Source organism: Tachyglossus aculeatus, chromosome 19, assembly GCF_015852505.1.
Source record: "Tachyglossus aculeatus isolate mTacAcu1 chromosome 19, mTacAcu1.pri, whole genome shotgun sequence".
NCBI lineage: Eukaryota > Metazoa > Chordata > Mammalia > Monotremata > Tachyglossidae > Tachyglossus > Tachyglossus aculeatus.
Window position 1 is genome coordinate 32,701,286 of NC_052084.1, and position 21,637 is coordinate 32,722,922.

The 21,637-nt window shown below is 45.9% G+C and overlaps 1 protein-coding gene across 1 annotated transcript; it reads right to left on the minus strand.

Annotated features, from left to right (window-relative positions):
* Positions 1–2,564: 2,564 nt before the first annotated feature.
* GABRR1 (gamma-aminobutyric acid type A receptor subunit rho1) lies at positions 2,565–11,517 on the minus strand. Its single transcript, XM_038761244.1, has 8 exons — positions 11,484–11,517; positions 10,644–10,711; positions 8,983–9,206; positions 7,759–7,841; positions 6,724–6,864; positions 5,213–5,365; positions 3,407–3,603; positions 2,565–2,855 (listed from the first exon to the last, which is right to left on the minus strand). The coding sequence occupies exons 1-8, from the start codon at positions 11,500–11,502 to the stop codon at positions 2,565–2,567; spliced, it is 1,176 nt and encodes a 391-aa protein (XP_038617172.1). The 5' UTR covers positions 11,503–11,517.
* Positions 11,518–21,637: the final 10,120 nt, after the last annotated feature.

Below are 21,637 nucleotides of genomic sequence, written 5' to 3' on the forward strand. Positions count from 1 at the left end.
CTCCGCCAGTTTCTGTGTGACCTTGTACAAGTTGCTTAACTTCTCTGGGCCTCAGTTTCTACAATTGTACAATGGGGATTAAATCCTATACTCTCAGACTGTGAGCCCCATGTGGGTCAGGGACTGTGTCCAACCTGATAAACTGGTATCCGCCCCAGTGCATAGAACAGTGCTTGTCACATAGCCCTTAACAAATACCATAAAAAATGAGGAGCTGTTAAAGGTATGCAGGCCTGATGTGTTGAAGTAATTTCTAAAACAAACTCTAAATTTAATGATACTAAGCTTAAACTGTTTGAGGCAGCCATTACACTTCCTGATTTAACATACTTAAGAATTCCAGGTATCACCATTGTTCTCAGATACATCGAAGGGATTTTTTTCCTCTGTATCCTATGAGTTACTAGGAAGTCTTTTTTGAAAACTTCCACCTACAGTGGCAATTCTTTGTAAATACAAGTTCTTTGAGGAAGGATATTTGGAAAACATTTAGGCTAAGGCCAAGTCCCAGGGTAAACTCCATGGTAAATAAGAAACACTGCCCAATCTACCTGCCACGAGAGCAGGAGAAAATGGTCTAGTACTTACAGGGGGAGAAACTGATGAATGTAGGTGTAAAGAGAAAGGAAATCCCTTGGGATTTAATTCCACAGATTCCCCTATATCCTAACATCAGCATGTTCCCTCATTGATAGATGACGTGTATCCTTTTCCCAATCTTCTGCACATAGTAAATGCCTAGTTAATACCATTGATTAATCAAGAGACTGTAGAGAAATGTTCTTTTTTAATGGTATTTGGTAAGAGCTTACTATACGCCAGACACTGTACTAAAGTGCTGGGGTAGATACAAGCTAATCAGGTTGGACACAATCCCTGTCCCACATAGTGTTCACAGTCTTAATCCCCATTTTACAGATGAGGTAACTGAGGCTCCAGAGAATAATAATAATGATGATGGTATTTGTTAAGCACTTCATGTGCCAAGCACGGCACTGGGGTAGATACACGGTAATCAGGTTGTCCCACGTGGGGCTCACAGTCTTAATTCCCATTTTACAGATGAGGAAATCGAGGCCCCAGAGAAGTTTCGCGACTTGCCCAAGGTCATGCAGCAAACAACTAGCGGAGTCTGGATTAGAACCACTGCCATTGTTAGCTATTCTTGAGGTCTCCTTAAATATGAACATTTGAGCAGGGCTCTGTTTAGGGTCCCACTGAATCCATCCATGACTTCTGCCAATCACTCAATTACCTAATCAATTAATGTCTGATCACCCTTTTGGTCACGCCTGGCTTCTGGATTGCTGTTCTCCTCAGGTCAGAGTGAGTCCCTCCCGTTTAGGCGAGAGCCTCGTTGGAGAGAGAGAGAGATGACTCAGGGCCCAAAGAGCGGGTGGAAGCGGGGGGATGGAAATGTGAGAGCCATTCTTGTTCTCTTAAATTACGCCCCGGAATACCGAGCCAGGTAATTTGGCTGTAAATTAGCAGTAGTAGTAATATTTATTGAGCACCCACTTGGTGCAATTTGCTAAAAGAATTTGGAAGTGATATGCACCCTGCCCACAAGGAGCTCATACTCTAATGTGGGAGACAGATATAAAAAAAGTCCCAATCGAAGCAGAGATCCAAGTGAAATTATCCCCTCTGCAGATGGCCCCTCTAGCCAGGGTGGCTTTAATCATGACTGTCAAATACCTACTCTAAGCAAAGTAGGGTACTAGGTCTTCGGGGGGACATATACGAATAAACAAACTGGGTGTACACTCAAAGTCAAACTGCCGGCCTTAAAGTGCGGTTACTATCCAGAGGGTTGATTGTTGCCAGGGCTGCTGTTGGGCTAAATTGAGCCCCAGGAGTTGGGGAGAGGCAAGAACCCCTGCTGAAGAAGGGGCAAACTATGTTCTGGAGGGGGCAACCTCTTCCCCAGTGTTTAAACCTGGCCCCGCCACTGTCACCCACCGCTTCTAATGGACGCCTCTGTCGGGCTTTATGTTAAATATTCAGGGGCCCACAGAAATGAACTGTGGAGACTAATTTTAATAGAGCTGGAACTCCGAATCCTGTATACTGCATCTTTCAGGTTCCCACTGCTCTCTGATGTTGGGGAAGCAGCATGGCTCAGTGGAAAGAGCACGGGCTTTGGAGTCAGAGGTCATCAGTTCAAATCTCAACTCCGCCACTTAGCTGTGTGACTTCGGGCAAGTCACTTAACTTCTCCGGGCCTCAGTTCCCTCATCTGTAAAATGGGGATTAAGACTGTGAGCCCCACGTGGGACAACCTGATCACCTTGTAAACTCCCCAGCGCTTAGAACAGTGCTACATAGTAAGCGCTTAATAAATGCCATCATCATTGCTATTATTATTATTATGTACCGCTACCATGATAACGATGACAGTGAGTGAAGGTTGAAAATTTTGGCCAGCAGTTGCGATTACAAAAATCTCACTCACAGGGCTGAATGAAGTGATTCTCTTCCCCCTTTCGTTTACGTCACTAATTGAGTGAGTGAGTTCCTTGGGCGCGTGGGTGTACTGAGTGAGCATGGAGAAGGGTGGGCATTTATGAAAAAATGGACCAGTATATTAAGTTAAATAAAATATACGCCGCTGGGAATATTATCCGGGAATACTTATCAATGGCATGGGTGTCAATCCGCATGCTTACGTAGCTCCTCTGGCTTTTCCTCCGGCTGGCGTTCCTTTCCGGGCCCAGGGTCAGCTGCACCATCATCCTGTCTGGTTTATCGCCATTTTCAGAAACAAAATGTCCCAGTTCGTTCACCTCTCCATCGCTGTAACTGCTGTTCACCATCATGGGCCGGGGCTGAGGTAAACCACACGCGCAGGGAAGCTGGGAACAGGGGAAGGAGCGAGTCTGACAGGCAGAACAAGTTGCATTTTTCCTCTTGCCTCTTCCCCCGTCCCCACCTTTTCTGTTGTTCTTTTTCGCTTCAGGGGACAAAAGCAAAAATGTTCTGAGATACAGTCCTTGCTCTCGCAAGACCTTACATGTTCATAGGGGCGGCAAGAAGAACATACAGCCAAGGTAAATCCAAATAAACTTAATCATTTTGTAAGGGCTGAAGGAGACAGCCTGGTTGGGAGGTGAAAATAGGTGAGGGGTTAATCAAGGAAAGCTTCCTGGAGGAGGAGGAGTTGGTAGAATGAGGGAGCTAAGGCACGAAAAAGTGACTTGACCGAGGTCACGCAGCAAGCAAGTGGGATTAGAACCCAGGTCATCTGACTCTAAGACCTGTGCGCTCTCCACTAGATCATGCTGCTTTTCATTCTTCTTCTTTTTATTATTATTATTATTGTTGTTGCTATTATAAATGGAGCAGCAGGCTGGGGCAGAACCATCCCGATGACAGTCCCAGGGCTTCATAGGCACCCCAAACTCACCCTGTCCCTCAGCTTGCTCTCCTTGCGCTCCTGGACGGTGGTCAGATAGTTCACCGCTGCGTATTCGAGCACCGAGAGGAACACGAACACGAAGCTGACCCAGAGGTAGATGTCCACGGCCTTGACGTAGGACACGCGGGGCATGGAGGCGTTCACGCCCGTGATGATGGTCGACATAGTCAGGACCGTCGTGATACCTGGGGACAGATGCATCGGGCTTCAATGAATGGTGCCGCAGAATCCGAAGAGGGGAGCAAGGGCAGGTGGGAGTCCTGAATGACATTGGTCACTGCTAGTCTTAGTGTGTTTCTACCTCTAAAAATTCACCTTTCACGGCGAGTGATTCGCCCTTCTGTAATGGCATCTGAACATTTGGTGAGCATGTTTAAATTCCCTTGTGAGAAAAAGCATAGTCACTTAAATCAAAGCCTCGGAAATATTAATATTTCTCCCTTCAAGGCCCTACTGAGAGCTCACCTCCTCCAGACTGAGCCCCTTCCTTCCTCTCACCTTCGTCCCCTTCTCCATCCCCCCGTCTTACCTCCTTCCCTTCCCCACAGCACCTGTATATATGTATATATGTTTGTACATATTTATTACTCTATTTATTTATGTTACTTGTACATATCTATTCTATTTATTTTATTTTGTTAGTATGTTTGGTTTTGTTCTCTGTCTCCCCCTTTTAGACTGTGAGCCCACTGTTGGGTAGGGACTGTCTCTATATGTTGCCAACTTGTACTTCCCAAGCGCTTAGTACAGTGGTCTGCACACAGTAAGCGCTCAATGAATGATTGATTGATTGATTAATATGTTATAATGGGAGAACTGGGAGGAAAGCTTGATGAGCCAAATGCCCGAGATTCATCAAACTGTCCCCATCCTGAGCCATTTCAGTCCCAACTACTGAAGAAGATGCAGTAATCTTAATAATCGTAAATTATCCTCAACAGTTTCGCTTTCCCTTCCTCCAGGTCATTCCACTTCAACTGGCTCAAACATGAATTCATGGTTATTGCCACTTCTTGGTTCGCCCAGGAATCCAATCAGTCCAAGATTCTGCCTCCAAGCAACAGGATGTTTGGAGGAATTGTGGGGTGGTTTTTTGCATTGTGCCTACAGAATCTGCAATATTGCCCCACATAACTTTTTAGAGGCCGCAGTCCCGTGGAATCTGGATCCTCAGACAGTCCCCAGGCAGGTAGACCTTTTTAGAGAAGCAGTGTGGCTCAGTGGAAAGAGCCCGGGCTTGGGAATCAGAGATCAAATCCCGGCTCCTCTACTTGTCAGCTGTGTGACTTTGGGCAAGTCACTTAACTTCTCTGTGCCTCAATTTCCTCATCTGTAAAATGGGGATGAAGACTGTGAGCCCCACGTGGGACAACCTTGATTACCTTGTATCCCCCCCAGCGCTTAGAACAGTGCTTGGCACATAGTAAGCGCTTAACAAATACCAACATTATTATTATTATTATTAGAGAAGCAATAGAACAGTTCACTAAGTTTTATTCGCAAACATTTTAACGTGAAGTTTTTCCACATTGGTTAATGACTCCCAAGGAATCAAGATACCTTACTCTATAAACACCTGGACTGAACCCTTCAGGCACTTGATATTCACCCCACCCTCAACCCCGCAGCACTTATGAATGTACCCGTAATTTTTTTATTTGTATTAATGCCCATCTCCCCCCTACATTGTAAGCTCCTATGAGCAGGAAGTGTGTCTACCAATTCCGTTGTACAGTACTCTTTCAAGCGCTTAGTACAGTGCCCTGCACACATTAAATACCATTGAATGATTACCTAGGGGGACCCTGGCGGGTACCGCTCTGCGATCAATCCAGAAGGACACCCAGCTCAGCATGACCATCAGGGTGGCGGGGAAGTAGGTTTGGAGCAAGAAGAAGAAGATGTGGCGACGCAAAGTGAAGTTGATGTACAGGCGGTTGTACCACCCTGTGGGACAGGGGAGGAAAAAAGAGCCTTCCCTCAGCAACTCCAACCCTTTCCTAGAACACTTTTCATTCAACGAGTCAAAGGGGCTTATTAACAGTCATTAAACCCTGGCTCTCCTGCAAGTAAAGGAGCTGAAGTCCATTAACAGTTCAATCCTCCCGTTAACCCCAGGCTGTTCCAGGAAGGGGCTAAGAATAGTCAGCCAGATAGACTCCAGCAGTCTTAAATCACAAGTTCAGGGTTTCTAGTAAGTTCATGCTTTCTCACAGCACCATAGCCTAGTGGATAGAGCACAAGCTTGGAAGTCAAAAGGACCTGGGTTCTAATCCCAGTTTCGCCACCTGTCTGCTGTGTGACCTTGGGCAAGCCACTTAGCTTCTCTGCGTCTCAGTTACCTCAGCTGTAAAATGGAGATCAAGACTGCGAGCCCCATATGGGACAGACAGATTAACTTGTATCTACCCCAGCACTTAGAACAGTGTTTGGAACACAGTAAGCGCTTAAAAAGTACCATAATTTATTTTTTTGTTAAAATATCAAAGCCTTTTCCCAGAGGAACGCTTGAAGCCATCTCTGGGTTTTTTTTTCTGCCCCTCAGTACCTATTTGCTGTTCCATAGCACGTAGATGGTTAGCAGTGGAAGAAGCAGAAGAGCTGTAAAGCTGCAGAGCTGGGGATGGGGGAGATGGAAAAGCACAGATATGATTGTTCTCTAAAGGCAGAGAGTGTGCAGTAAATGGGAATGATCCCAAGAGTCCTGGGAGTCTTGGAAGAGAAATTTGCCAGAGGTTCTGTACAGAAGCCCAGCATCTACAGGGCTAGCTAAATAACGAGCTTCCCTGACTGTCCCTTTCCTGGGAAGGATAAGTGACAGTGATCATGGTTACCAGTCCCATCACTGCATCCCTTCTAGACTGTGAGCCCGCAGTTGGGTTGGGACCGTCTCTATATGTTGCCAACTTGTACTTCCCAAGTGCTTAGTACAGTGCTCTGCACACAGTAAGCGCTCAATAAATACGATTGATTGAATGAATGAATAACATCTTGGATTGCTTTGTTATGGTTTCCAACATCACCCCCTGATATAAAGTGGGCATGATACACGCAGCACAAAGACCCCACCTGCCAGTCACAATCAATGCAGAGCTTAGTGGCAAGAGGGAATGTTCAAATCGACTGCATTCCCCCACTTTCGACATATTGGCTCCTGCAGATTCAGATTTGGCTACTGGGTTGGGCAGAATGTTGGTCCTGGGCACGCACGTGAATCCGGTTTCCCTCATCCCCACTCGGCCCTCTCTCCTGCCTCTCCCCTCTCCAAAGCTCTCCTTCATTCCTCCTGTCCATAGCAGACTTGCCTGTGCTGCTGTAGAAGGCAAGTTTTGTGGTTGTGTGAAATTCTTGTATGAGGAACTGGGATAGTGAGATCCTCTCATCTGTCTTTAAAGAATCATTTCCTTTTTTCCAGTAGAGCATAAGGTCATCTTCCGTGTAGGCATCTAACAAGACAGGAGCATGGAAGACAGGTATAAAGCAAGTGCTTAACAAATCCCATTAAAAAAACAAAAACCTAGTAGAGAGAGAGGCCGCATGGAGTAGTGAGAAGAGGGCAGGTCTAGAACACAGAGGCCCTGCATTCTAGTTTCTGCTCTACCTTTTGTCTGCTGTTTGACTTGGAGCAAGTCACAACCTCCCTCCACCTCAGTTTTCTCATTTGAAAAATGGGGATAAGACTATAATTCTTGCCTTTCTCCACTTCACAGGGAGGTGAGGACAAAAATGGCCCAAGTCATGTAAAAGTGCTACATAAAATCAAGATGGCATAGCGTGGCTCAGTGGAAAGAGCACGCGCTTTGGAGTCAGAGGTCATGAGTTCAAACCCCACCTCTGTCAATTGTCAGCTGTGTGACTTTGGGCAAGTCACTTAACTTCTCTGTGCCTCAGTTACCTCATCTGTAAAATGGGGATTAAGACTGTGAGCCCCGCATGGGACAACCTGATCATTTTTTAACCTCCCCAGTGCTTAGAACAGTGTTTTGCACATAGTCAGTGCTTAATAAATGCCATCATTATTATTACTGTTCATATTATTGTTAATGAAGGAGGGACATCCTTTAAGAGTAGAGCAAGTAGACAAAAATCCCCTGGGAATTTTCTAGGGAGAGTGGGCTTTCTATTCCTGCACTCTCCCGGGGTTTGGGGTGGGGACCCTATGCCTAGCCTCTTGATCAGGTATTGATACCCTCATCAGTGGTTTTGGAGGAGGCTTTTTTGCAGACCTCTATTGAACCATTGCTGGAAAGGGAATACCACCATTAAGAAAAGCACAGGGGGCCTTGGAGACTCATTTTGAGTTATCTCTGGCTTGTTATCACCACTTCTTTTCTACTTACAACTTTCAAACTCAAGCGAACATGTTTGCGTGTCCAGGGGAAAGCGGCTGAAATCCATATTGCACATCGCAGTGACCGTGACCCTAGAAACAAAATTCCATCATTGAAGATTTTTAATTCTGCAAAATATCTTCGGTCTTCTTCTTGTCAGTAGAAGGGGTATATACTGTACTGTAAACTTGTCCACTAAACTATAAGCGGGAATGACTCTCACTGTTCTGTGTTTTCCTGACTGTCAGGACTAAATGCCCAGGAGAACGTAGGCTGGGAGCTGGGACATAAATCTGAAAATCTGCCTCACCTTTCACTGCCCATCTGGCCCTACAGTGAGTCACTGGAAAATGAACACTGCACCCTGGTAGGGAGCCGGGCAGAAGGATTTAGAAGGTTGCATCCCCCCTCCTTGCCCTCCCCAAAGCCTTTCCTGTGGGAGCCATTTCAGGCATTTGCAGATGAAATTGTCATGAGAGCATTCTCCAAAATGATATCTGATACCAGACCGTTCGGATTGCAACCGGGGATGGAAAATACAATTTCTTTCCTTATCAGGGTTTAAAATATTGCCTTTTTTTGGTGGCGGGGGCTGAATGAGCGGGTGTGGAGGGGCAGAAAAAAGTATCTGGATACACTGCCATAAAAACAATGTCAGCCAAAGGGAAACTGTAATTATATGCACCAATATTCGGTACATGAGCAAAGATGGAAATTCCAACATTGAGATTTTGGCAAAACTGGTCAATTTAGCTCTGGAAAGCCTTGAGAAAAGAAGTGAATTTCTTAAGGGCAGGGAACTCTGCTCCATCATTCAGTGGTGTTTAATGAGTGCTTACTTTGTTTAGAACACTGTACTAGGTGCTTGGGAGAGCACAATGAAGAATTATAATAACTGCTCCTACAGATGTGTTTTTAAGTTCTATTAAAATCAAGAATGATTCATCTCTATGCCCTTGCCCACAGGCCTGGTGGGATTTTCTGTACTTCCGAAGAAGAAATAACCAGCCTGGAGAAAGAATCCTCAGACCAGCCTACAGAGTGGACATTTTTCAGGCAGAAGGTTTTTCTTCACTGGGCTTCAAGGTCCATCTGGTCATTTCTACCTTTTTTTCTCCTTTTAAACTGCTTGTCAGAGGGAATCGAAGACCCTCCCCCTCTTGGGACTAAGGCACCAGGGTCTGGCCCGGCCAGCAGCCGCGCAGGGAGTGGGGCAAGCGGCCGGTCGGGTACCTGAGACTGTAAAGCACCTTCCCGTCGGGCTGGACACGCAGCATGACATTATCAGTGGTGGTGTCGTGGATGAAGGAGCGCTTGGAGTGCACGAAGAACATGTCGGGGACCCAGATCTTCTTGACCAGCCTGCCGTCGAACGTCATGCTCTGGTTGTTGGTGCTCGGGAAGGACAGCCTCTCGTCCTTCCAGTAATGCCTCAGATACAGCGTCATGGTGAAGTCCTGCACCAGAAGAGGGGAGTCCACCCACTTAACCTCTCAGCCGCGCAGAACGCCCGACACTGGGGAATGGATGAGAAGCACGTTTCGCTTCTCCTTTCTCTCTTCCTCCCAGGGCCCTCGGAGGGTTCAGAGGTAGTTGGGATGAAGCGAAGGGTGGGTCTGTGGGACAGAGTGACAAATGTCACCTGTGTATGAAGCCATTTGGGTGTGTTGTGTGTGGTGTCCCATCCTGTTGTCCAGTCTGCCCCCTACACACACACACACAAATATTGAACATGGAGGCACCCCATCTCCAACCCCACCCCATCTTCAGGACTCTTTTAATAATAATAATGGCATTCATTAAGCGCTTACTATGTACAAAGCACTGTTCTAAGCACTGGAGACATTACAAAGTGATCAGGCTGTCCCACGGGGGGGCTCACAGTCTTAATCCCCATTTTACAGATGAGGTAACTGAGGCACAGAGAAGTTAAGTGACTTGCCCAAAGTCACACAGCTGACAAATGGCGGAGCTGGGATTTGAACCCATGACTTCTGACTCCAAATCAATCAATCATATTTATTGAGCGCTTATTGTGTGCAGAGCACTGTACTAAGCGCTTAGGGTCCACAGTTTTAATCCCCATTTTCCAGATGAGGTCACTGAGGCACAGAGCAGTTAAGTGACTTGCCCAAAGTCACAAAGCTGACAGCTGGCGGAGCCGGGATTTGAACCCATGACCTCTGACTCCAAAGCCTGGGCTCTTTCCACTGAGCCACGCTGCTTCTTTTAAATTTCCATCCCCACAGTTCCCATGCTCTCATCCCTTATGCCTCCTTGAATCCTCATCTCACTTCCAGGAGCAATTTCCAAGAAATGGTCGAAAACCCGTTTAGAGCTATTTGTTGGCAAAGGGAAAAGGCAGTTTTAGAGACTTGGAAGAGGGGAATGTAAAGGCTCCAGAGCAAGTCTTGTGAGGTGTGGACAGTCCCCTCCTCCCCCAGAAAAACAGCCTAGGTTTGGGCAGACTTGGTGGAGGCTCGGACCATCTCTATATGTTGCCAACTTGTACTTCCCAAGCGCTTAGTACAGTGCTCTGCACACAGTAAGCGCTCAATAAATACGATTGATTGATTGATTGATTCTACAGGAAGTTGTGTTTGATGTCAGTGTAACTCCTATATTTTCACGCGCCCTCAGGGTGCTGAACCTGTGAGGTCCCTCAGTGGCCATGGTAGGTAGGAGGGAGGAAGGGGACAGTTAACATGGATGCCCCGGGAGGGAATCAGGCTAAGGGAAGCTGTTGACCTCAGGGAGGGGGCTAATTTGCTCTCAGAGCTCCAGGATCACTGGACTGGGGGCTCAGATATAACACTCAGCAGCTTCTTGCTTCAGAGCAATAAAGCACACCAGCTGCTTTGTGTTAAAACCTGAGCAACTAGGACAACACTTACCATATCCACCTCTGAAATGCTGTCCAGGCTCTCAACTTGCACATCTACTCCAACGGGGATGGCAGGGCCTAGATAATGTAGAATATATGCACATACATATATATATATATATATATATATATATATATATATATATATTTAAAACAGATTATGACAAGACCAGATAGTCCTTTGTTTTGGTTTTAAAGTTGCCATTTTAAAGCCAGAGTAAGTGGGCCAACCCACTGGAGTGGCACCGGCAGAGCCATTTTTCACAAACACCCTGTGTCTATGAAGCCAGTCACACCTGAACAGGTTAGTCAAAAGCCTCCTGAGAGGCAACCTGGAGAGTTCAGGCAAGTGACTCCAGCTTCATGGTGCAATGTTTCAAACCAAGGTCAGCGTCACAGAACATCAATCGATCAATGGTATTTATTGAGCACTCGTGTGTAGAGCTCTGTACTAGGCGATTGGAGAAGCAGCGAGGCTCAGTGGAAAGAGCCCGGGCTTGGGTTCTAATCCCAGCTCTGCCACTTGTCATCTGTGTGACTTTGGGCAAGTCACTTAACTTCTCTATGCCTCAGTTACCTCATCTGTAAAATGGGGATTAAGACTGTGAGCTCCCTGTGGGACAACCTGATTACCTTGTATCCCCCAAGCGCTTAGAACAGTGCTTGGCACATAGTAAGCACTTAACAAATGCCATTATTATTATTATTATTATTATTATTATTATTATTATTATTAATAGAGTTGGTAGATGTGATTCAGAGTAAAGGGGAGCCCTTATCGTCATCATCATGTTGATCTTGAGTAAGATCTTCCCCTCAACCCAGGCAATAACTTTCATGCCTTTCCTACCTCCAAAGCCTGGCCTCATGCTGAAGTCATGGTCATCTATTCTCAGAAGTTGTTCTGATTTTGTCATTGGCGATTTGGTGATGTCAGGACTCCTTTTTAATGTTGGGCTGTTCGGAAAGCACAGATAAGGTTACTTAGGCCTCTACAGGGGGGAGTGAAAGTTGTTCTAGCATTAATTCCCGTCAAGATTTTGATGGTTAAAAACGGTACTGAAATTTCCTCCCTCCCTCCTTCCTCTTCCACCTCTTTCCATGACTTTGGCAAATACTGAGAAGTACTCCACAGGCATATAATCCCATGAAATCCAGAGTCCAAGGGGACAGGAAAGAGAGGCAGAGCCTATTAAGTTTATTTGAGACTCCCTGACTGATTTCCACAGAGGTCAACCAATGTCTCTGAGGCAGAGAAGCAGCGTAGCTCAGTGGAAAGAGCCCGGGCTTGGGAGTCAGAGGTCATGGGTTCAAATCCCAGCTCTGCCAATTGTCAGCTGTGTGACTTTGGGCAAGTCACTTCACTGTGCCTCAGTTACCTCATCTGTAAAATGGGGATTAAGACTGTTAGCCCCACGTGGGACAACCTGATCACCTTGTATCCTCCCCAGCGCTTTGAACAGTGCTTTGCACATAGCAAGCGCTTAACAAATGCCATCACCACCATTAGGCCTGATGCTCAAGGCTTATTTTCATGGCAAGCATAGGCCCAGCCTAATTGTTTATTCTTTCTCATGCTCTGCTTCAGATTTCCTCTTCCCACTCGAATCCCCAGAGATAAGGGGAAGCCCAAGAGATTCTGGGGTCTGTTTAATAATAATAATTGTGGTATTTGCTAAAGCTGAAGGAGGAGGGAGAGCCTGGGTGCTTAAAATCAAATATATCCAGTGATGCATCAGAACCAGATAGAAGGCAGATCAGCTGAAAATAAAGACATTGGGAAGCAGCATGATGTAGTGGATAGAGCACGGGTTGGAGAGTCAGAAGATCATGGGTTTCTAATCCCAGCTCTGCCACCTGTCTGCTGTGTGGCCTTGGGCAAGTCACTTCACTTCTCTGAGCCTCAGTTACCTCATCTGTAAAATGAGATTGAGACTGTGAGCCCCATGGGGGTTAGACTGTTTCAGAGCCAGTAAGAATATTTTCCTTCAAAAACCTAACACCCATCTTCCTGGGATGCCCCCCCGCATCAGCTACCTTAGCACTCGTGTGTATTTATTTGTTAGCAGTTTATTCATTTTTTTTTTTCATTTGTCTTGACCCGTGCTCTCTTTTACCTATTATATTTTTGTCAATTAGGATTGTCTTGTCCCACCCCTTAGATTGTAAACTCTTCCAAGGCAGGGTCACAATAATAACAATAATGATGCCATTTATTAAGCGCTTACTATGTGCAAAGCACTGTTCTAAGCGCTGGGGAGGTTACAAGGTGATCAGTTTGTCCCACGGGGGGCTCACAGTCTTAATCTTCATTTTACAGATGAGGTCATTGAGGCACAGAGAAGTGAAGTGACTTGCCCAAAGTCACACAGCTGACAATTGGTGGAGCCGGGATTTGAACCCCTGACCTCTGACTCCAAAGCCCGGGCTCCTTCCACTGAGCCACTTGTACCATCCCAAGTGCTTAGCGCAATTTTCTGCACACAAGAGACCTTCAATAAATAATGCTCTGCCTGCTGAAAAATCCCTCCTACCTATATGCCTCAATCAATCAATCAATCAATCCATGATATTTATTGAATGCTTACTCTATGCATCACACTATGTTAAGCCCCAGGGTCTTGTTCTTTTCCAGTCACATTTCATGGTATGTGTCGGTATGTGTCCCTATGTAGGTGACTAATAATAATAATGATAATTGTGGTATTTGTTAAGCCCTTCCTATATGCCAAGCACTGTACAAAGTACTGGGGTAGATACAAGCTAATCAGGATAGACCCAGTCCATGTGCAACCTAGGGCTCACAGTGTTGAACCCCATTTTACAGATGAGTAACTGAGGCACAGAAAAGTTAAGTGACTTACCCCGGGCCTCACAGCAGGCAAGTGGCAGATCTGGGATTCGAACCCGGGTCCTCTGACCCCCAGGCCTGTGCTCTTTCTGCTGGGCCATACTGTTTCTCATTGTTGTTTTGCTTATTTTCACTAGTCAAGTTCTCTCTGAAAGTCTGCTGGCCCTTAGCGAATGAGCGTGCTGGAGGAGCCGGAGATGGCTGTGAGAGGGATAGAAAGGCAGTAGCAGTGTGGCTCAGTGGAAAGAGCCCGGGCTTGGGAGTCAGAGGTCATGGGTTCTAATCTGGACTCCGCCACTTGTCAGCCGTGTGACTTTGGACAAGTCACTTAACTCCTCTGTGCCTCAGTTACCTCATCTGTAAAATGGGGATTAAGACTGTGAGCCCCCCATGGGACAACCTGATCACCTTGCATCCCCCTCAGCGCTTAGAACACTGCTTCGCATGTAGTAAGCGCTTAACAAATACCATTATTATTATTATTATTATTATTATTATTATTATTATTATTATAAATGTCGCTGGGCTGTGAGCCCCATGTGGGGCAAGGACTGTGTCCAACAACCTGATTATCTGGTGTCTACTCCAGCACTTAGCACCATCCTTAGCACATAACAGGGCCTAACAAATATCACAAGTGTTGTTATTCACAATTAGTAGTATGGACACATGAGCATGTACCCTTTAAAACAGTGACCAAACAGCCAATTCGGTGACCAGACTTTCTTCGTATCAGACGCTAGAACTGATTATGTTACCAGGATTCTCTGTCTGGGTTTATTCTTTGTCATTCTTTGTCTTCCCAAAAGGCTTGGAATATGATCCTTAAGCACAACAGGAATAGTTAGACCTTACTGTCACCTCTTCTTGCCAATTATCTCCATGTTAGGGCTTCAGTATTTCCTCACTTGTAGGCACCAAATAATAATGATGGTATTTGTTAAGCGCTTACTATGTGTGAAGCACTGTTCTAAGTGCTGGGGGATACAAGGTGATCAGCTTCTCCCACTTAAGGCTCACAGTCTTCATCCCCATTTTACAGATGAGGGAACTGAGGCACAGAGAAGTTAAGTGACTTGCCCACGGTCACATAGCTGACAAGTGGCTGAGAATGGATTCGAACCCATGACCTCTGACTCCCAAGCCCACACTCTTTCCACTGTGCCACGCTGTTTCTCAGACCAAAATAACCGTCTCTGGGCCAACAACAAAAGTCATCCAAATCCCCTTCTCCCAGAACAATCATTAAGAGATTTAAGAACAAGCAGCCTCATATTTTAAAACAAAACCCTCATGCAAGCATTTGAAAGTGAAATATAATTTGTCTCCCAAGGGGTATAAAACCCAAAGGGTGAGATAAAATACGCAGGTAAAATACCATCTCTCCTTCAGCAACACCACCTACGTTGGAAACAAAATACTTATTTGCCCTGCTGCCATAGCCTAAAAGCCAGATTTGGTTAAATAGCCTAAAACTGAATTCATAGACTCACCTGCCCTTCTTGGAAAGTTCAAGAGTTTCTTTTCCATGTCGGTGGGCTCTGACTTCAACGGCCCAAACCCATCCAAACGACAAAAGGAAAAGGCCAAATTGCATTGTATGAGCTGTCAACATGGTACTCCCCAATCCACACAAAGCCCCCACGAGAAGCAAACCGCGGAAAAAGTCGATTGCTTTTCTCTCTTAAGACATTATGGGTCTGTTTGTTATTAGAGGGGTGTTTACTCATGCAAAAAAAAATCATCCTGCACCGGTAATCTAGGCAGTGGGAGAAAGCAATTTCCACTAAACCTATAAATCCTCCTACGTCAGATATCGGGGATTTTCCGAACCGGGTTGAATTTCTGTAACCCCGTAGGACAATTATTTTGGTGAAGACGGGCTCGGGTATAAATTGGCTTAAAGCGAATGCTGCAAGTATGTTGAGAATGGCCAGGCATTGATCTGCCCTGTGATCAAAGAAATTTGCAATCGTCCAAGGCAGTCTCAAGGAATCCCTCATTACGAGTGTTCAGAGGGCAGCCACACATACCAGAAAATCAGCAGCGTGCCAGCCTGCGTCTCCTCATCCCTCCCTGAATCTCCACCTGGTATTGTCGCCCCAGTTTTGCTTGAGCTCTGACAGCCCCTTCCCTAGTTTCCTTCCTTGCAGGGAACTCTGATCCTAGATGGTTCAGGGCTGGTTTTCAGGAAGCCTAACTGTTTGTGCACAGAAGCAGCCAATTGAGGGGAGTGCTGATGGGGAGTTGTGTGTGATTCTCCCACAGCCTCGCCAGTTGGAAGCTCGGGCCGGATCATGGCTTTTTGTCTTTCATACAAGCAAAGGAGATGAGATTAGGAGAGTGGGTGAGGAGGGGGCGGGGGGAATAAAAGGGCTTCTATAAATGGAAAAGTGCTGTGGTCTGAATAAATTGCCAGGGGATTTTTATTACTAAGACCAGAAAGCAGAGAAGCAATGAAGCCTAGAGAAATGAGTACAGGCTTGGGAGTCAGAGGGCCTAGGCATCCTGGCTCTGCCACTTGCCTGCTGTGAGACCTTGGGTGAGTCACTTCACTTCTTTGTACCTCAGTTTCCTTGTCTGTAAAATGGGGGTCAAATACCTGTTGTCCCTCCTACTTAGACTGCGAGCCTCATGTTGAGTGGGGACTGCGCCTGACCTAATTCATTACCTTGTACCTACCCCAGCGCTTAGAAAAGTACTGGATAATAATAATAAGGATGGCATTTGTTATGCACTTACTATGGGCAAAGCACTGTTCTAAGCGCTAGGGAGGATACAAGGTGATCAGGTTGTCCCACATGGGATACACAGTCTTAATCCCCATTTTACAGATGAGATCCCATTTTACAGACGACCTGGGTTGTAATGCTGGCTCTGCCAGGTGCCTGATGTGTGCTTCACTTAACTTCTCTGTGCCTCAGTTCCCTCATCTGTAAAATGGGGATTCAGGGCTTGACCTCTTTTATTTAGACTGTGAGTCTCATGAGGGACAGGGATGGTGGCTGACCTGATTAAGCTGTACCTATCCCAGTGCTTCAAACAGTGTGTGACATATAGTAAGTGCCTAAGAAATGCTCTAATGTATTTGTTACATTGCAAAAATATTGCAAATATTGCAATATATTGCAAAATAATTAATCAGTGATTGAAGATTTCTGTGCCCCTAGTTGATAATTGATAACGGAAATCTTCAACAGCAGAAATGGACTCTTGGAAACCATGGACACCCTAGAAGAAGGAAATAGATCCAATGATCTCATTTTCCTTTTTCCCCAGAAATTGGATATAACCTTGTCTCCCTCTGCTGGAGTATCAGTAAGATTGCTTACTACTTTTTTTCTGCAACTTTCATTCTGACTTGTCTTCAGCCTCCTGTTTTAGATTGTGATCTACTGGAAGGCAGAGATTGTAACTTATTCTTCGTTTTGTATGCCATCCACTTCGCCTCCAGCACATACATATACATGCCTCCGCTGGGAGCGGATGGGGACCCTCCCCGCCCCCCGTTGGGCCCTCCCCCATCCATCTGTCAGTAGAGTTCACTGAGAACCTGCTGGGGACAGAGCGCTGTAGTAGACTTTAAGCTCGTTGTGGGCAGGGAATGTGTCTGTCTTGTTGTTGTATTGTCCTCTCCCAAGCGCTTAGTACGGTGCTCTGCACACGGTAAGCACTCAATAAATGCGATTCAGATGCCCAGACTGAGCCCCTTCCTTCCTCTCCCCCTCGTCCCCCTCTCCATCCCCCCATCTTACCTCCTTCCCTTCCCCACAGCACCTGTATATATGTATATATGTTTGTACATATTTATTACTCTATTTATTTTACTTGTACATATCTATTCTATTTATTTTATTTTGTTAGTATGTTTGGTTTTGTTCTCTGTCTCCTCCTTTTAGACTGTGAGCCCACTGTTGGGTAGGGACTGTCTCTATATGTTGCCAATTTGTACTTCCCAAGCGCTTAGTACAGTGCTCTGCACACAGTAAGCGCTCAATAAATACAATTGATGATGATGATGATGATGCTGTACATACGTGGCCAGTCAGTACTGCTCAGAGTGCTACTAAAACTGTGAAAATGCTTCTTAAACATGAACTGTAAAGGAGCATATATAAACCTCAGTCCTGGTCCTGGTTGGTCTGTCCTAATAATAATAATAATAATGGCATTTATTAAGTGCTTACTATGTGCAAAGCACTGTTCTAAGTGCTGGGTCTGTACAAGGTAATCACTTGTCCCATGTGGGGCTTGCAGGCTTCATCCCCATTTTACAGATGAGGGAACTAAGGCCCGGAGAAGTGAAGTGACTTGCCCAAAGTCACACAGCTGACAATTGGCGGAGCTGGGATTTGAACCCATAACCTCTGACTCCAAAGCCCAGGCTCTTTCCACTGAGCCACGCTGCTTCTCCAACAGTGTGGCAGCTGCTTTCCGTGTTTTCCAGGGTTTCGGGCCAAGGTCGCCCAGCATGCTGCTCCTCTGTTATTATTATTAATAATAATGAAGATATTTGTTAAGAATATTCAGCCCATATATGACTATACAGCTGCATGTGTGAGGAACCAGAAGAAGAGAAGCAGCGTGGCTTTAGTAGATAGACCACGGGCCTAGGAGTCAGAAGGACCTGGATTCTAATCCTGCCCCGCCACGTCTGCTGTGTGATCTCGGGCAAGTCGTTTAACTTCACTGGGCCTAAATTCCTTCATCTGTAAAATGGGGATTGAAAGTGTGAGCCCCCTGTGGGACAGGGACTGTGTCCAACCTGATTAACTTGTATCTACCCTAGTGCTTAGAACAGCGCTTGGCACATAGTAAGCACTTAACAAGTACCATTATTACTTGGCTTTCCAAGGCCATCGGGGCTGGGAGGCTGCTGTAGGGAGAAATGCCCAGTTCGACCCGCTTGGGTTGGGCAGCCATAAACTTGATTTCCTGTCCACCACCAGCATAAGGCCCACTTTTGGCCAGCGGGGCAGTCGGGGTTACAGTAGTGGCCGTCCGTCCCCGAGCCCTGTAGCCAACAGTCCAATCAATCAATCAATCAATCGTATTTATTGAGCGCTTACTGTGTGCAGAGCACTGTACTAAGCGCTTGGGAAGTACAAGTTGGCAACATATAAAGACAGTCCCTACCCAACAGTGGGCTCTCTGCTCCTCTGCCACTGCCGTGCTCCCTGTGAGCTGAATAGGGGCAGAAGCCTGGTCCTGGGGGGACAGAATGGAGGATTTGGGCTTGGGAGAGTTAAGCCCAAGCTATTTCCAGAAGGGACCGATGAGATGATAGGATTTGAGGAATGCGAGGCCCTGAAAGTACCTGTGAAGGTATGGAAGGCATATAGGATTTTGGGCATAGTCCCAGGGTTCGGCTTGGCGAATTGGACACTAGGAAAATGGTTTATGCTCCAGGACAGCATGTCAATTGAAAGAGCAGGGCCTAGTGGATAGATCATGGGTCCGAAGGTCAGAAGGACCTGGGTTCTAATCCCAGATCCACCACTAGTCTGCCGAGTGACCACGGGCAAGTCACTTCACTTCTTTGGGCCTCAGTTACCTTATGGATAAAATGGGGATTAAGACTGTGAGCCCCAGGTGAGACAGACACTGTGTCCAACCTGATTAGCTTGTATCTACCCCAGCACTTAGTACAGTGTTTGGCACATAATAAGCACTTAACAAAGACCACGCTACTCCAACCTTTTTGTGAAGCAAAGTAGCTTGGACCACCTGCCATTTACCTTCGGTCTTCACCACTGATGATAATGCCCGAAGCGTTTCTTCAGGATTAGCGTGAGCAGGGAGTCCGCTGATCCCAATCCAGCACTAATCCCCAGAAAGTGGCCCTGGCCAAGGTCATCATTGCTTTTACAGAGATATAGGAAAAAAAAAACGGATCTCTGGGAATACCGATTCCATATTTATAATCTCGAAGGGGGCAGAATCGACAATGACCTGAAATAGTAGTGGTTTAACTGGCTGAAAAAAAAATCCTCCTTTGGTTTTTGTTTCTAAATAGAGTGGGCCCAAGTGTTTTGGAAAGACCTTGGTACTCACATTGCCACGGTGTTGTTTATGCTAGGCATTTTAACTTCAGATAGTATACTGGTCCAGTGAATGTCACACCTCCGCCTAGCATGAGAATGGGAAACAGGGTGGGCTAATTTCTGGAAATTCTAGGCACAGGTTGAGGTTTTCCCAAGATGGATGGTCAGCCTACTCACCAGTTCTATTTTCCAACTCTCTCATTATCTTTGGGACTTGGCAATGAATCAACTCATCTTCTCTACTGTATCTTAAATTATGGAGCCCGAAATTGACACACTCCTCTAAAAACAGTCTGGCCAGTAGTGAAGATAATGGCAGGATGACTTCATAGCTTTTCCATTCTATTCTCCTGTTTTTACACCCTAGTATTATGCCTGCCTTTTTTCAACAATGACGATATTCTTGTTCAGTTTGCAGCCCTAAATCATTTTGGCCAGATTTGTTCCCTGTTAGTCTGTGTTTAGAATTTATACAGTTATTTTGTCCTCCACAAACTAATCCCAGTTTACCTTCGTTTTGTTGGTTTCTCCATCTTTTCAAGCCCTTTTTGAATTCTGTCTCCCTCCTCCAAGAGATACCCACACATCCCTTGTTTGTCCCTGCCCCCTAAGCTTGATGTCACTGACAAACTCTCTGAGCTTGTATTCCTTGGCAGCATGGCCTAGTAGATAGATCAGGGGCCTGGAAGTTAGAAGGACCTGGATTTTAATCCTGGCTCCACCACTTGTCTGCCGTGTGACCTTGAGCAAGTCACTTAACTTTTCTGTGCCTCAGTTGCCTTATCTGTAAAATGGGGATTAAGACCGTGAGCCCGATGTGGGTCATGGACTGTGTCCAGTGTGAGCCCGTCTTTTAGACTGTGAGCCTGTTGTTGGGTAGGGACCGTCTCTATATGTTTCTAACTTGTACTTCCCAAGTGCTTAGTACAGTGCTCTGCACACAGTAAGTGCTCAATAAATATGATTGAATGAATTTGTTTCTAGCTTAGTACGGTGCCTGGTACATATTCAGCACTTAATAGATACCATGAAAAACAAGCAAACCAAAAAAAAACCCAAAACTCTGGAGACTTTTTCCTGAAGTTGACAGCCAGGACCATTGCTAATGGTTCTGTTGCTATCGATTCAGTCAGTAATGCATAACTATAACACTTGTGTACCTCAGCTGAATTTCCCTGCTTCTTACTGAGCCTGAATCGAAAGCTTTTGCTTCCTCTCGATCCACAAGGGGATATGTCACTGAAGGAGAACAGATTAGTTTGATGGGATAATAATGACGGTATTTGTTAAGTGATTACTATGTGCCAAGCACTGTTGTAAGCGCAGGGGTAGATATAAGGTAAGCAGGTTGTCCCACGTGGGGCTCACAGTCTTTATCCCCATTTTCCAGATGAGGTAACTGAGGCACAGAGAAGTTAAGTGACTTGCCCAAAATCACACAGCTGACAAGTGGCGGAGCCGGGATTAGAACCCATGACCTCTGACTGCCAAGCCCGGGCTCATTCCACTGGGATGCCCTTCCCTGATTGATGTGCATGATGGAGGCTGTTTGTGTGGCTGCGTTAAGGATGAGGGAGTTGTGATTTGCTGAGATTTTACCCCCATTTGGTGTGTGTGCCAGAATCTAGACTACTTTCCACAGCCAGTTGGTCCAGATCCTAGACGGGAGGATCATAATCTCTGCCCCAGGGACAATTTCCATCCCCCATGGACTCACCCATGATACCGAGTGACTGTATGAAGTGAGGTTGTGGAGAAGTGAAGTGTCTTGTTCTGTTGTCAGGAGTTGATGAAGATACTCAGGAATACTCAGGCATGGAACAGCCCCGAGTTGAGACTGAACAGGAGGTGTCTAGCAAGAATTACTTAAACTGGCCCTCTACCCAAAGTCACTCATGATGCTTAAATTCACGGTACTTTGGAATTATCCTAGAGAAAATCAGTTTTCTGGCTTCCATTCAAAACTCACCAACTCGCTGGGCTTTAAGATAATGTTGCCCTTTAGAAGATCGTGTGTTTAATATTTAAGAAAAATAAAACCATTTGTCTAGCTTGGGAAGTTCCTATTCTCTCCAGCAGCCTTGCCAAAGTGGGAAGCAAATTAGCACC

Bases quoted from the DNA above. Each gene is read 5' to 3' on its own strand.
- GABRR1 (XM_038761244.1), bottom strand. The intron at 9,207-10,643 runs GTAAGTGTTGTC...CTTCTGGTGCAG, and splicing joins GCATTTCAGAGGTGGATATG to GACTTCACCATGACGCTGTA. The intron at 5,366-6,723 runs GCAAGTCTGCTA...CCTGTCCCACAG, and splicing joins TGCCTTCTACAGCAGCACAG to GGTGGTACAACCGCCTGTAC.